The sequence below is a fragment of the Schistocerca serialis genome, chromosome 1 (assembly GCF_023864345.2).
Source record: "Schistocerca serialis cubense isolate TAMUIC-IGC-003099 chromosome 1, iqSchSeri2.2, whole genome shotgun sequence".
Classification (NCBI taxonomy): domain Eukaryota; kingdom Metazoa; phylum Arthropoda; class Insecta; order Orthoptera; family Acrididae; genus Schistocerca; species Schistocerca serialis.
The window spans coordinates 527,732,937-527,749,309 of record NC_064638.1 but is presented as its reverse complement, the minus strand read 5'-3'; the positions used below and the strand labels follow the sequence as shown (position 1 = coordinate 527,749,309).

Here is a 16,373-nt window from a genome sequence, read left to right as displayed (position 1 = left end):
CAGATACACTCTACCTTGTGGTCAATTCCAAAATCAAACAATTTAAGGTATTTATTTTCACTGTCATTTACATGTGTTTATTTGCTGAATAATCATCCACTGAAGTTCAGTTCTGGAGATGCAGTTCTGGAATGGCATTCAGCCAAATGACAGTCAATCTAAATCCAAACACTCAAAACATTTTTATTTTCAGTATTTCAGGAGGTAGCATAAAGTTTTTAGCCATGAGAAATTCATGTTTGACTGTGAAACTTGTATATGGTTAGGGCTCTTCCACAGAACTCAACTTCACACTATTAGTTGATCTGCCCTCCCCCCCCCCCCCCCCCTCCCTCCCAAACCAACTCCTTACTTCATCTGGTGTCTGCTGTCTGCTGTCCTGAATCAGAGATGCAAGGAGATACTTAGCATGTATTTGTCACTGTCACGCAATAAAGTCAAGCTTGAAATGTGTCGCACAGAGTTCAGAGGCCACTGAAAAATGTCATCAAAAGGATCTCATGCAATGTAACAGGGAACAAGACCCACATTGTGCCTCTATAATCATAGAGGCTCTGAGAAGTTTCATTACACATACTTTACCAGTAATCACCGAGTTATTACAATCTGATAAAGATTGTAATTCTGTGTTATATAGAGCATATTATGGAAGCTTACAAGTAATTCTTTGCACTATAGTTTTATAGGTTTTTAACTCACTACATTGATAGAAAAGTCTTGTACATACTGTGAAACAAAAGATACATCAACAATATCATTGCCAGTTTCATATCAGTTGTAAACATATTAGGACTCAGTGGCAGTATAAAGATATTATGTGGACATGAAACTAATCCATCTAAAATCAACATCTGTGGTATGCAAAATTTGTTGTGGATGGTACTTCTAAGTAACATACCAATATTTGGTTGTTTCCCCAATCTATTGTCATATTATGTATAACAAGGAGAAAATGATTACTTATGTTTATTATGTGTATAATCTAGTAATTGTAGTTCTTACATTATGATATCATCTAACATATAACAATGTACCTTTAGACTCAGGAACAGACTTTGAACTGCTCTTACTGCTATGCCCATTGTTTCTATGCTCTTTGTGATGCCGAGATCTTCTTCTTGATGATGGCACACAGTGAGGATCACAGCAAGGGCTGGCAAGATCATAAGCTTCAAGACTTGAGCTATCCTGGTTGCTTGCTTGCATGCATGGATTACACAGATGATGGGATGAATGATGAGTCTGTTGTTGAGCCTGTTGCTGCTGCTGTTGATGTTGTTGTTGTTGTTGTTGTTGTTGTTGTTGCTGCTGCTGCTGCTGTTGCTGTTGCTGTTGCTGTTGTTGCTGCTGCTGCTGCTGTTCCTGACCTTTGCTTGATGACTTCGATGCTTTGGTGCTGCCACCTGAACATTTAATACATATTTGCATCAAAATAAAGCATGAATGAATTACTGAGAGATTACTGGTGTGAAGAAAATAATTTCAATGTAAACAATGAAATTTTTGTAAAAACTTCCTAGTATGCACTAAGTAATTTCATAATCTGGTCTCAATACTACAAGTACAGCTAAGCTCCATAGAAATGTAATATATGATATAAAATTTGAGCTATGATTCAGTTGCACCAAAACTATGGAAAAAATCTTGCATCAACAAAAATGAGAGCATAACTGTTTTAATAAATTGTAAAAGAGACAATGAACCACAGACATTATTGAAATATCAGAGTTTTCTCAATGTTTTCTTGCTGTATTTATTATTTTAACAACACCTGTGACAGAAGAACAATGCCTGTACACCCAGCTTTTGTTGCAAACACTTATAATGTCTTAATGATCCATAGGATTTCAATAAGCAGTCCATAGGATCCCAGTTGTGCAGTTGTAGAAACTCCATTTCTGTCAATCATTCCAGCCATGAGTGAGCCAAGTGGGAGTTGGGCAGAAGATATATACAAAGACATCAATGAAAGAAATGGCACTGCTGCAGTTGCACACCTGATTTTTTTTTCCAATTTCCAGATTGATTTTCTGTATTTCCACATGATTTTTTTGTGCTAGATCTGAAGATGGGCAGCTTGCCCAAAATCAGTCATGTGAAAATAAAGAAAAGTGATCTGGAGACTGATTTTGGACAGTTATCTATACCCAATCCTTTTAAAAATGCACCACCAAATTCCTGCCCCATTGTTACCTAATCTGAGCCTGTGCTCCATCTCTTCCTCATTTGCTTATAATATATTACAGGGTAGATTAAATCTCATAGGAAATGTGCTATTGAAATTCCATTTCCAGTTAACCTATCCTTTTAGCCAACTGATGTGTGGTGCAGAGACACATGCAACAGACAACAGTATTTATTCTAGTTTCACCACAGCCACAGGCATGTGTGTTTAGGTGCCTGTGTGGTTGTGTGCATGAATGTGCACTTCTCCTGGAGAAAGAGCAAGAGCTCAAAAGCTAGTTAACTGCTATTCTGTTACATGTGTCTATGTGCTTCAAATCAGTCAGCTACAGGTGAGTGGTTACCTTTCCTTTATCTTACATATTATTTCATCCAGGTATTTTCATTATTGTTAACCTCAGTGGCATAGTGAGGGTGGGAGGTGGCAAGAGGGGCTGTTATGTCCTGGGCCCACTTGCAGAGGGGCACCAAATGGCCAAATGGGCATCAGGACAAACAAGATTTTCTAGAAAATATACTACTTTTTGAGGAAATTCTATATATTATATTACCGTATGTATTTCTGGGTGGGGGAGAGGGGGTGCCACTAAAGTGTAGTGTCATATTCTGGACGCCGACATGAAGGGGGGGGGGGGGGGTTACGTTAATAAAGTGTCGTACCCCAGGTGTCAGTTATATTCACTACACCACTAGTCAACCTATCTTTTTGATATTCATTTGGATTTATTTTAAGTATTTCTCTGCTACCAATTCCAGTATTTAGCCACATATTAATATGCAATACTTTACTTTCCAGAAGTGATTGCTCACTGGGGCTTAGTGTACTGTTGACACTATGACATCTACATCTCTCAGGGGCTAGTATGAATAGGTTGGGAGCCTTACAAGCTACTTTCGTCTGAAATACATAGACCTAATTCAAAAGAAAGCCTTGAGCACATTCCACACAAGATTAATATATAATTGGTTTAAAAATAATGCAGTACATGATCAATGCTACAGAAACTGAACAAAATTCTACAAATACAAACAGATTTATCCAACCTCAGTCAGTCATAGAAGGGAAAAAAGTCCCTTTGTGTTTTTCTGGCAATTCATCAGAAAGGAAGCTGGAATGATTTGACATTCAAAGCAGTGCTGAGCTCTTCCCCTAAAGGTTTTCAGTTCATTACAATCTTCATCATCATCATCTTCCTTTCAAGGACTGGGCTGTTTCCTGTTACAAACTCACAAACAAAATCACTCCCTTTGAGGTCTTCCAATATCTCTTTTTCGCATTCAGCATATAGTTCATGATCTTTGGAGAATCCTGTTATCTAGCATTCTCAGAAGGTATTGTCTCCAATCTTCATGATATTTTTTAATTTTTTTTTCAGTCATGTTGAAAATTTGTACTTCTGTTCTAATAGCTTCATTTGCAATTGTGTTTTTTCTTGTGAAGCTCTTCGTCCAGAATAACACGGGAACAACCATCACTAAATAAGACTTGTCCTATAACTGAGTCATCCAAAACAATTTTTGATCTGACTGGATATTTTCCTTTGAGTGCCATTATTTTTATTCCATTAGTAGAAATTTTAAAGTTGTATTTACTGCATATTTCATTTGGCTAGCATACTGATCTTTGGAGGGGTTTTTGCAAGGAGGCATCCCCGGGAGGGATCGTCAAATCTGAGTGAATATTTGGGTTTCATTGAACCTAGATTTCACATGTTAAACATGACTAAGAAACAACTCAGAAAATCTTTTGAACAGTGATGATGAATGTCATCTTACCTGGCCCAGCTGCAGCCACACCATTTGTCTGATGGTAACCTTTTGATGAACCATGCCTGACTGGCAATTGGTCTGATGTCTTATGATGATGATGTGACTGATGATGATGGTGGTGATGGTGATGATGATGACTGTGGTTGTGGTGGTGTCCAGAAATGGAACGTTGATGTGGACTAGGCACAGGACCAGGCCAGCTCACAAGGTATTCCCCGCTACTACTTGTTGATGGCTGCTGTAGCATGTAAGCTCGGTAACGGGGATCCAAGTACTGATATGCCATCATGAGTTGTTGTGTCTGTGGCTGCTGCTGCACCTGATTTGGTTGTAGAAGTACATACTTAGTAATATCACAGTGAATTTTGTTTAGAAGCTAAATAATCTCCAATTGTGTATTTTATTAGTCAAGTATCACTCTTATTTGTGTTACATAGAAATACTTTATTAACTCTATGAATGACTTTCACTTGTAGTCAGGTAGAAACATCCAATGTCATATTAACTGAAGTAACAAAATCAATTTAAATGTGTGTAAGAGAAACAATAGAATGAGTCTCCAGAATGGCATCAAGCTGTAACTTTTCAAATTTTACAATATAAGAATAACACTATCAGTAACAATGAAACTAGGAAGTAATGAGAACTACTTATACTTCATGTGTATTCCACATAGTCACAAAAAAGTAAAGGTCTGTAATTAGTAGCACTACAATAAATCTGTATGAAGCATCTAACATGGACTTGGGAAGATACTTGTACATATCATGGTTTTCATTGTGGTGGTGGTGGTCTTCAGTCCAAAGACTGGTTCACTGCTGCTCTCCATGCTAGTCCATCTTGTATAAGCCTCTTCAACCCTGAACAACAACTGCAATCTACACCCAATTGAACCAGCCTACTGTATTCAGACCTTGGTCTGCCTCTAAATTATTCCCCCCTCTCCACCACCACTTCCCACCATTAATGAACAGACTATTCTTTGATGCCCAATCTCTTATTTTAGTGGAGTTATGCCATAAATTTCTTTTTTCCTGAATTCAGTTCAGCACCTCATCATTAGTTATTTGATAGACCCCCCTAGTCTTTGGCATTTTTCTATAGCACCACATTTCAAAAGCTTTTATTCTCTTCTTGTCTGAACCATGTACCATTCACACTTCACTTCTGTACAAGGGTACACACTGTACAAACACCTTCATAAAAGACTTACTAACACTTAAATTTATATTAAATGTTAACAAATTCAGAAATGTTTTTTCTCACCATTGCTAGTCTGTATTTTATATCTTCCGTACTTTGGCCATCACCAGTTGTTCTGCTGTTCAAATATCAAAACTCATGTACTACTTTTGGCATCTCATTTCTTAATCTGATCCCCTCAGCATCACCCAACTTAATTCATTTCATTAACCTTGTTTTACCTTTGTTGATATTCACCTTTCAACCCCTTTTCAAGACTCTATGCATTCCATTCCAGTCTTCTTCCAAGTTCTTTGCTGTGCCTAACAGAACTACAGTGTTATTAGCAAACCTCAAAATTATTATTTCTTCTCCCTGAATTTTAATTCCATTTCCCAATTTCTCCTTCATTTCCTTTACTGCTTGCTCAGTGTACAGAATGAGATAACACTGGGGATAAGCCACAATCTTGACTCACTTTCTTCTCAACTTCTGATGTCTTATGTATCCAAAGTGAACAAGTGACAATAATTATATTATATCATATTTTCATATGAATATATTTGTTTAGTGAGGTAAGTAAAGACCTTAATTGGGTTTGAAATTTAGAGTTTATCATCAAGTACTTTGCATATTTTATTTCACTTCTCTTTACAGAATAAACTACTTCATAGTTTTCTTGTAAAAGCATAAAGAAAGAAAATACTCCAGAGCATGTAAAACTGTTTCTGATGCACTGAATTTCCATAAAATTTGTTGGTATTTATTTCATGACTCTATCCTCTTACTACCAATAATACAATAATAAAATAAAAATACATTTTTGGGTTATCTCTGCTCAATTCCTTTTATGCATAAGTACATCTGTGTCTTTATCTATTCTCTGCAAGCATCCTTTCCTGTTCACTTTATGAATGGTGTTTGGGAATAATGATTGCTGGTAAAGCTCCATATGACAACTAATGTCTCTAGTTTTGCCATAAAAACCATTTTGTGAAACATATGTGGGAGGAAGTTATATATATGTCGCCTGACTCTTCTTGGAACGTAAGGTCTCAGAATTTCAACAGTAAACCTCTCCATGATGCACAACACTCTCTTGTAGCATCTGTCCATGACAAAACACATTGCTCTGTCGCTTCTTTTAATCCTACTTGTTAAGGGTCCCAAATGATGAACAGTGCTGAATAATCAGTCAAATGAATGTTTTGTAAGCTACTCTTTTTTTCATTAATTACATTTCTGTAAGATCTTCCAAATGAATCTCAATACACCATCTGCTTTTCCTGCTGTTTATTGTACATGATCAATACACTTTAGGTTGCTCTAGGTGGTTGCTCCTAGGTATTTTGTTGCAGTTACTGTTTGATTTTTCACCTATAGTGTGATCGAACAGTAGTGGAACCTCTTTACCTGTTTGGGTGTAATACTTTATATTTATTTACATTTAGGGTCGACTACCAGACCCTGTGCATCGTTAATCATCTGTAGGTCTCCATGTATTTCACTACATTCTTTTGGTATTGCAGTCTTATGTAATACAACAGCAATGTATGCAAACACCTTATGGAGCTTTCAAAATTATCCACTAGGTCATTAACATAAATTCTGGTCTTATTCTTTGTTAGGTCATATTTTGTTGACTAAATGACAGTGTGGAACAATTTCGAATGTCTTGTGGAAATCAAGGAACATGGCATCAACTGAGCACCTTCATCTATGGCACTCTTGATCCTGTGGACAATCAGTGTGAGCTGAATTTTGCAAGGTCTCGGTATATGAAATCCATGTTAATTTTGCTCTTGATCTCATGGACAAACAGTGTGAGCTGACTTTAAAAGGTCTCTGTTTATGGGATCCATGTTGATTTTTGTAGAGGAGATTTTAATTTTCCAAGAATGTCATAATGTGTGAGCACAAAACATGTTTCACAATTCTACAACAAATTGGTGTCAGACAATATAGACTGTATTGCAGAATTATATCCACTGTGTAACATGAATGAGATACATTCGGTATGCAAACATATTGTGACTTTGTGTGTAAGCGGCAGAGCAAAAATACATTTGTATGGAGTGTAATTCCTGGTTATTTCTATGGTGTTTTTTTTTCTTTTTTTCACTCATGCAATGCTCTGTATGTACAAAGTAATGAAAAAGTTGTATTGTGGTTTTGATTTGCTGTTGACCTGTATGTTCCTCTATAGCTGTCTGAGTGACCCAGTAAACATGTTGCAAAGTTTGAAAAAGTGAAGGGTATGTCACTTACAGTCAAATGTAACTTCATGTTATTCAAACTAACTTTCACATTAATAACTGCTTTACTTGTAGATCTATTGCATGCCATTTTAGTATATAGAAGCAGAAGTGAAGCAACTTCTCCTTGATACACACTGCATTACGAAATAGTTGCATCGGTCAGGAAATAACTACGCTACCTATACAACTGTTATTGCATTTCAGTCAAATCATATACTTATTAACTGAACCCATTAAAGACAAAAATAAGAGAACAAACATTGAACAAACAGAAAAATATGGAAGTAATTGTGAAGAAGAGGGAGTGAGGAAGAAGCTGAGGAGAGGCAAGAGGGAGGGAATTAGTGGAGTAGGCAGAAACAAGATGGAAAAACACAGATGTAACTCACCCTTGCCACATCTTCAGTTGACACTGTTGGTCGACAGTATCCAAATTCTGAACCTTCAGTCTGTGTCGGTGTGGTAGCATCACCAGATCCAGATGCACTAGCTTTCTTTCTTGCAGGGAGGCTGTGTGTCTTCCATTTGCCCTGTAAGAGTTCTCGCTCTCGCAAGCACAGTCTCTCAAGTTCTGCCATTTTTCCCTGTAGGACACGCTGCAGCTGGATGTATCGCATATGAAGTTCCACCTGTCAACACATTATGGCCTGATCACAACAGTATATTCTCCTTAAGATTACCATTATATGAACAAAAGTAAACCATCAATGCCAATACAAAATAGCTATACATAATAATCTTTTAAAGCAATCAGGAAATAGCTAATATTCTGAACAATTATAGTACATTTATCTGAAAATCACGCTGTTGGTCTTTTAAATATGCAGAATAATAATATAGCTATACATAATAATCTTTTAAAGCAATCAGGAAATAGCTAATATTCTGAACAATTATAGTACATTTATCTGAAAATCACGCTGTTGGTCTTTTAAATATGCAGAATAATTATTTAAAGCATCTTCATAAAATATGAAATGAATTGTATTTAAAAATATATGTGAATATCATTAAACATTTCAGATGATATGTATGTTGGATCATAATTTATGTTACATTTTTATTGGCTGTTTTCTGCCTTTTATTGGTAACCCAAGAGATGTGAGTTCAAAAACAGTAAAAAAAGGATGTCAAACAGATCAAAAACAATACTCAAGTAGGGGAAGCAAATCAAGCCTGGAAGTAAGAACATTAATACTGAATTAGTTGAAAGGTTCCCTTAAAAATCTCTTCATAAGATAGTGAATGAAACTATTTATATAGAGAAGAGAGGGAAGGCTTTTAGTGCTGAAGGGAGGAGAGTCCAAGTGAAAATCTACAGTGACAATGTCCACTCCTTTTTTTTTTTTTTTTTTTAAAAAAAAGCCTTAAACAAAGGTGACATAAGCTGCAAAAATATGTACAGTAAATAATTAGAAAAGTGAAATTAGATGAGAAAATTTTCTTAATACAAGTTCAAAGACAGTTGCTTGATTCCAAACAAAAATTAGAATATGACAAAATACCTATTTGTCGCACCCTCCTGATTTTCATTCATTTGTCTTCTTTTGCCTATTTTTTGTATTTATATCTCTGCATTCACTTTTCTCTGTATTAGGTTTTACACACTTACATCACCATTCATAGTGACTAGTTTTCATTTTAAGTGTTCCTGTTTCATGAAGGTCAATTAAATTTAGCACGCAAGTAACAAGGAAGGAAGTTTACTGAACAAACTGAAATATGGGAGTAAACTGAGCATTACTTGTATAAAGATAAATAATTTTTGTCTGTCAGAACAAGATGATGAACAGGATATTTCCTCTCGCTCTGATAAGCAGGTATTTCATGTAATTTTACTTGACTTTTTAAGTTTCATTGTGGTACATTCTTTCTTGTATGTAGGAGACATACTAGACTGATTATCAAGTAATCAAATGATTAATAAGTAAGTCTGTAATAGACAATTAATGTCTTATTATATTTTAAGTATTACTTACTTTTCGGACACAGTCTTCAAACAGCACCACCATCCGCATCCTTGAATCACAGTTTTTAATGAAATTAACAAGTGTCTTATGGTCTGCTTTTTCCATATCATGCCCATTGATTGAGAGAATGACATCTCCTACAAAAATTACATTGGTAATTACACTTACAACACTGATCATTTATTTATTATTATTGTTTAATGTGTTCTTTAAGTGTTATTCTGTTAATGAGATTTGTTAGCTCAACTGTAATTGTATTAAAGTGCCATCAAATGCATGTTATGTTCTGTAACAAAACTGAAATCAGTAGTGATTTAAGTGTTACTATTGGTAAGCCTGCTCGAAAGGATAAGAAGCTAGAGTAAACATGTCTGAAATAGTGGGTAGAAATTGCCTAACCATAAAGGAACCAATGGCAAAAGGGGATGAAAATACCAAACTAAATTACATCTGCCTGTTGAAAAATTTAAGAAAGGCCTCAAACTGCACTAAAACGGGATTCATCTGAAAGAAAAAATTATGAAATTAATGAGGCTTACTCTACAAAAACTGATATCCAGTCTTGCTGACCGATTTACCCACTCAATGTAAGAATTGCAGTTACACAACATGGCCAAAATAAAGCTGCCTCAAAAAGTCAGACATCAAATAATTTACCCTACTTGATAAACAGGAGAACTGCTCTTTACAGAAGATGGTGGGAATTGTCTTTTTCTTAATTTCTAGTAATGTCTTTGCTGTTTCGATTCCACTGTAAAGAAGTGCTGGAAACACGTTTTGAGCCAGTTTTATTTTGACTACCTTTTCATTGGAGGGAAATAAAGAAAGGTGACTAACAAATTTATTAATGAAATAGCTGTTTACAGTTCAATTGGGCAGTAGCTTAATAAGGAAGGGCAACAAATTAAAAAACGTTTTCTTACATTTTTATGAGATTAAGCTGATGGATATGATCTCAGAGGAAAAAGAACTAATGTAATAGTGTCAAACTTTGACAGAGATATTGTAGATTATAAATGAGTTAAATATATAAATACAAACACAAGGGCTGAGGGCCACTTTGTTTATGAATGATAGAAACAATACATATGTGAATTATAAATAGTTGCATTCAATTCACAGACTCACCTTCTCGCATACCAGCTCGAAAGGCAGCGCCATCGAAATCGACATAATCAACATATGTGATCATTTCAATTTCTTGTTCCTTCTTGTAGTGTATTCCATAGCTCTGCAGACAATCACAAAAAAGGAGTACATCAGTTACAACATATTATTATTTCAGATATTAGTGGGAAACTAATTTTACAGTGACAGTTCTTTTCTGAATGAATGACAAACTATAATAAATTTATTAGGGGGCAGTAATACTAAATGAGCAAATGCCGACAACATTACATGTCGCCACAAACATAAGCTTGCTGTCAGATGATGCTACTTCTCACTCTTTCATATCACTTATTTTATTCCACCTCCCTATCAGTTTTATTTTGATGGGCTGATAGTTCAAAAGTTCAATGACTAAATTCATTTACAATTAAGAAATTTATTGCTATGAAGATCACAAACAATTTTTATGATAAGTTCTGGTTGTTCTTCTTTCTCTGCAAATGCATTAGAGTCCTAAGGCATATATTGTATAAGCACATTCAATGACATGATATGTCAAAACTAGTGTATAATTGAATATGGTTACAATACATGACTTCCAGGACTTTAAAAGAAAGATATGAAGATGATGTGTTGAATTTATCACAAATGGTTATTGCCAATATTTGTTTGCATAAAAAAAATCCTAACTGAAACTGGAGTGACGAAAATTCTCCCTATGAGGTGATGTCATATAATGTAAAATTCATGTATCCATTTCTACTTTCCAGTTTGTAAATGTGAGCTGGCAAAAACTAAATGACACTGTATGCAGAAATCAAACAAACAAGTTTCACATAGTAACTGTTACATGGGTTGGAGTGCACAACAGATTCAGCAGATGGGAGTTTATAAGAGGAACTGGACTGATCTCACCTTTATTTTGCCTATTGACTAATTAAAAAAAATTACAAGAAAGTTCAATGAGTATAGCTGCAAATTTTTATTCACATTGGCCAAGTTTTATTAGTTTCACTGCAGATTATATCAGTACTAATCTCAGATAATATTTTGTCTACTTTATTCATAAATTGGGGCAGGGGGATAAATGCAGAAAAAACCAAGTGCTCCTAATAATCACGTTATAAATTGTAGAGTGAGCATATTCGTGTATTCCTCTGATAGCCATTTGCTTAACTGCAAAATTTCAGCTTCATCACTAAACATTTTGTGACAGGATTTGATTGATGAGGTACACTTCACTATTAAGTATATATTTATGCTATAAATATTGTATTTACCTAGTTGTAATTTGTTCTATTACTATTATCAATTATATGTCATGCTGTTTAAGAAAACTATGAAGCAACATTGAACTGGGGGAAAATGGTTTGTTTTTTACACCAAATGTTATTGGGTGTAACATTATGGATTTTAAAATTTGCCCAAACCTTCCAAAGTAACATTTTATCAGAGGACAAACAGTTTGTTCAGTATAGGGCCAATGAGACAAATGTTCCGTGCAATGAACTTGTGACATAACACTAGTTGGCTTGTCCACCACACTTTGTGAATGTTTGGCTCTGGAATCAGTATTTAATTGAAAAGGTACCCACTAAAGCTCTTAATTTTGTCATGTGCTATCGAGAACTTGGATGACTTTAAACATACAGTCAAGAATTATGAAAACTCATCTGAAATAGTTACTCACTCCTTGCCAGAGATGGCTGCTGGTACTCATAAGACCTGCAGTGTCATGTGCTGTGACATACAAAACATGGCCTGTCTTTCTCCTGGGCCTTGGTTCAGAATGATGTTAAAAAATGATATGAAAAGGAATTTCTTGAAGATTTTGTAAGTGGTGTGTTGCTGTTACAGTGCAACAAGACAAGGTTTAGAGACAATTACTGAAGAATATTTTTACCTTTTGCTTAAAACACCACAGTTGAATAAATGTTGCTGAGACACTGCAGACGTATGTCAGAACAATGGAATATTGTTGTTGTTGTTGGGGTCTTCAGTCCTGAGACTGTTTTGATGCAGCTCTCCATGCTACTCTATCCTGTGCAAGCTTCTTCATCTCCCAGTACCTACTGCAACCTACATCCTTCTGAATCTGTTTAGTGTAGTCATCTCTTGGTCTCCCTCTACGATTTTTACCCTCCATGCTGCCCTCCAATGATAAATTTGTGATTCCTTGATGCCTCAGAACATGTCCTACCAACCGATCCCTTCTTCTAGTCAAGTTGTGCCACAAGCTCCTCTTCTCCCCAATTCTGTTCAATACCTCCTCATTAGTTATGTGATCAACCTATATAATCTTCAGCATTCTCCTGTAGCACCACATTTCGAAAGCTTCTATCCTCTTCATGCCCAAACTATTTATTGTCCATGTTTCATTTCCATACATGGCTACACTCCATACAAATACTTTCAGAAACGACTTCCTGACACTTAAATCTATACTCGATGTTAACAAATTTATCTTCTTCAGAAACACTTTCCTTGCCATTGCTAGTCTACATTTTATATCCTCTCTAATTCAACCATCATCAGTTATTTTGCTCCCCAAATAGCAAAACTCCTTTACTACTTTAAGTGTCTCATTTCCTAATCTAATTCCCTCAGCATCCCCCGACTTATATTCGACTACATTCTATGATCCTCATTTTGCTTTTGTTGATGTTCATCTTATATCCTCCTTTCAAGACACTGTCCATTCCATTCAACTGCTCTTCCAAGTCCTTTGCTGTCTCTGACAGAATTACAATGTCATTGGCGAACCTCAAAGTTTTTATTTCTTCTCCATGGATTTTAATACCTACTCCGAATTTTTCTTTTGTTTCCTTTACTGCTTGCTCACTATGCAGATTGAATAACATCGGGGAGAGGCTACAACCCTATCTCACTCCCTTCCCAACCACTGCTTCCCTTTCATGCCCCTCAACTCTTATAACTGCCATCTGGTTTCTGTACAAATTGTAAATAGCCTTTCGCTCCCTGTATTTTACTCCTGCCACCTTTAGAATTTGAAAGAGAGTATTCCAATCAACATTGTCAAAAGCTTTCTCTAAGTCTACAAATGCTAGAAATGTAGGTTTGCCTTTCCTTAATCTATTTTCTAAGATAAGTCGTAGGGTCAGTATTGCCTCACATGTTCCAACATTGCTACGGAATCCAAACTGATCTTCCCCGAGGTCAGCTTCTACCAGTTTTTCCATTTGTCTGTAAAAAATTCACATTTTGCAGCTGTGACTTATTAAACTGATAGTTTGGTAATTTTCACATCTGTCAACACCTGCTTTCTTTGGGATTGGAATTATTATATTCTTCTTGAAGTCTGAGGGTATTTCGCCTGTCTCATACATCTTGCTCACCAGATGGTAGAGTTTTGTCAGGACTGGCTCTCCCAAGGCCGTCAGTAGTTCCAATGGAATGTTGTCTACTCCTGGAGCCTTGTTTCGACTCAGGTCTTGCAGTGCTCTGTCAAACTCTTCACGCAGTATCGTATCTCCCATTTCATCTTCATCTACATCCTCTTCCATTTCCATAATATTGTCCTCAAGTACATCACCCTTGTATAGACCCTCTATATACTCCTTCCATCTTTCTGCTTTCCCTTCTTTGCTAAGAACTGGGTTTCCATCTGAGCTCTTGATATTCATGCAAGTGGCTCTCTTTTCTCCAAAGGTCTCTTTAATTTTCCTGTAGGCAGTATCTATCTTGCCCCTAGTGAGATAAGCCTCTACATCCTTACATTTGTCCTCTAGCCATCCCTGCTTAGCCATTTTGCACTTCCTGTCGATCTCATTTTTGAGATGTCTGCTTCATTTACTGTGTTTTTATATTTTCTCCTTTCATCAATTAAATTTAATATTTCTTCTGTTATCCCAGGATTTCTACTAGCCCTCGTCTTTTTACCTACTCGATCCTCTGCTGCCTTCACTACTTCATCCCTCAGAGCTACCCATTCTTCTTCTACTGTATTTCTTTCCCCCATTCCTGTCAATTGTTCCCTTATGCTCTCCTTGAAACTCTGTAGAACCTCTGGTTTAGTCAGTTTATCCAGGTCCCATCTCCTTAAATTCCCACCTTTTTGCAGTTTCTTCAGTTTTAATTTACAGTTCATAACCAATAGATTGTGGTCAGAGTCCACATCTGCCCCTGGAAATGTCTTAAAATTTAAAACCTGGTTCCTAAATCTCTGCCTTACCATTATATAGCCTATCTGATACATTCTAGTATCTCCAGGATTCTTCCATGTATACAACCTTCTTTTACGATTCTTGAACCAAATGTTAGCTATGATTAAGTTATGCTCTGTGCAAAATTTTACCAGATGACTTCCTCTTTCATTTCTCTCCCCCAAACCATATTCACCCACTATGTTTCCTTCTCTCCCTCTTCCTACTCTCGAATTCCAGTCACCCATGACTATTAAATTTTCATCTCCCTTCACTACCTGAATAATTTCTTTTATCTCATCATACATTTCATCAATTTCTTCATCATCTGCAGAGCTAGTTGGCATATAAACTTGTACTACTGTAGTAGGCATGGGCTTCATATCTATCTTGGCCACAATAATGCGTTCACTATGCTGTTTGTAGTAGCTTACCCACACTCCTATTTTTTATTCATTATTAAACCCACTCCTGCATTACCCCTACTTGATTTTGTTTTTATAACCCTGTATTCACCTGACCAAAAGTTTTGTTCCTCCTGCCACCGAACTTCACTAATTCCCACTATATCTAACTTTAACCTATCCATTTCCCTTTTTAAATTTTCTAACCTACATGCCCGATTAAGGGATCTGACATTCCACAGACCGATCCGTAGAATGCCAGTTTTCTTTCTCTTGATTACGACGTCCTCTTGAGTAGTCCCCGCCTGGGGATCTGAATGGGGGACTATTTTACCTCCGGAATTTTTTACCCAAGAGGACGCCATCATCATTTAACCATACAGTAAAGCTGCATGCCCTCGGGAAAAATTACGGCTGTAGTTTCCCCTTGCTTTCAGCCGTTCGCAGTACCAGCACAGCAAGGCCGTTTTGGTTAGTGTTACAAGGCCAGATCAGTCAATCATCCAGACTGTTGCCCCTGCAACTACTGAAAAGGCTGCTGCCCCTCTTCAGGAACCACATGTTTGTGTGCCCTCTCAACAGATACCCCTCCATTGTGGTTGCACCTACGGTACAGCCATCTGTATCGCTGAGGCACGCAAGCCTCCCCACCAACGGCAACGTCCATGCTTCATGGGGGGGGGGGGGGGGGGGGGGGAGGACAATGGAATAAGCCACAGTGAAATTGTTAATGTTGGACTAGGAACAATAAAGTGTTGGAAGTCCAGTAACCACAGACTGGATCCACATACCTGATTACCAACTGTCAATCTGGTTTACTGGCCAACAGCAGATTTAGGTGGGTATAAATAGTTGATGGCATACCATTTTGTACTTCAGTACACATCACACAAAAGTTAAAACATGAAAACATATGGAACAAAATTTACAAAGTTCACTGACAGATCATCAACATACTGGACTTGTGTGCCAGAAAACCATAGTTTCAATTCCCATCTAGAATCCTGATTTTCCTACATCATTGTATTAAAATGTAAGGAGGATCCTTTGGACAGGCCATGGCTGATATCTTTCCTCACCTTCCCCCTGCTTGCTCACCACTGTAGAAATGAGCACAAAAGGCTAAGCTAAGTGAGCAGACAGTGGTTTGTAATGCAGAAGAGGTGCAAACTGTGCACTCTCTTTCAAGGAATAACCATTAGTTCTGTTGTAACATTTAACACGAACAAATAAACTCACTCCACTTTGATTAAGGTGTAGATTTTCTTATTTTTATGTTTTGGACTATTTGCTTATTTACTGGAATGGGAACTTAATTGTGAAGGTCAGGCA

The 16,373-nt window shown here is 36.6% G+C and overlaps 1 protein-coding gene across 8 annotated transcripts in view; it reads right to left on the bottom strand.

Moving 5' to 3' along the window:
- The window catches only part of LOC126474800 (AF4/FMR2 family member lilli-like), a 488,119-nt gene that overhangs the window by 9,154 nt on the left and 462,592 nt on the right, over positions 1-16,373 (bottom strand). For all 8 annotated transcript variants that reach the window (XM_050102283.1, XM_050102307.1, XM_050102275.1 and 5 more), the window contains 5 exons: positions 10,493-10,595; positions 9,374-9,501; positions 7,784-8,023; positions 3,961-4,273; positions 1,035-1,403 (listed from right to left, as the gene is read on the bottom strand). In XM_050102283.1, the coding sequence (XP_049958240.1) occupies positions 1,035-1,403; positions 3,961-4,273; positions 7,784-8,023; positions 9,374-9,501; positions 10,493-10,595 (1,153 nt within the window). The remainder of the gene's footprint in view (positions 1-1,034; positions 1,404-3,960; positions 4,274-7,783; positions 8,024-9,373; positions 9,502-10,492; positions 10,596-16,373) is intronic.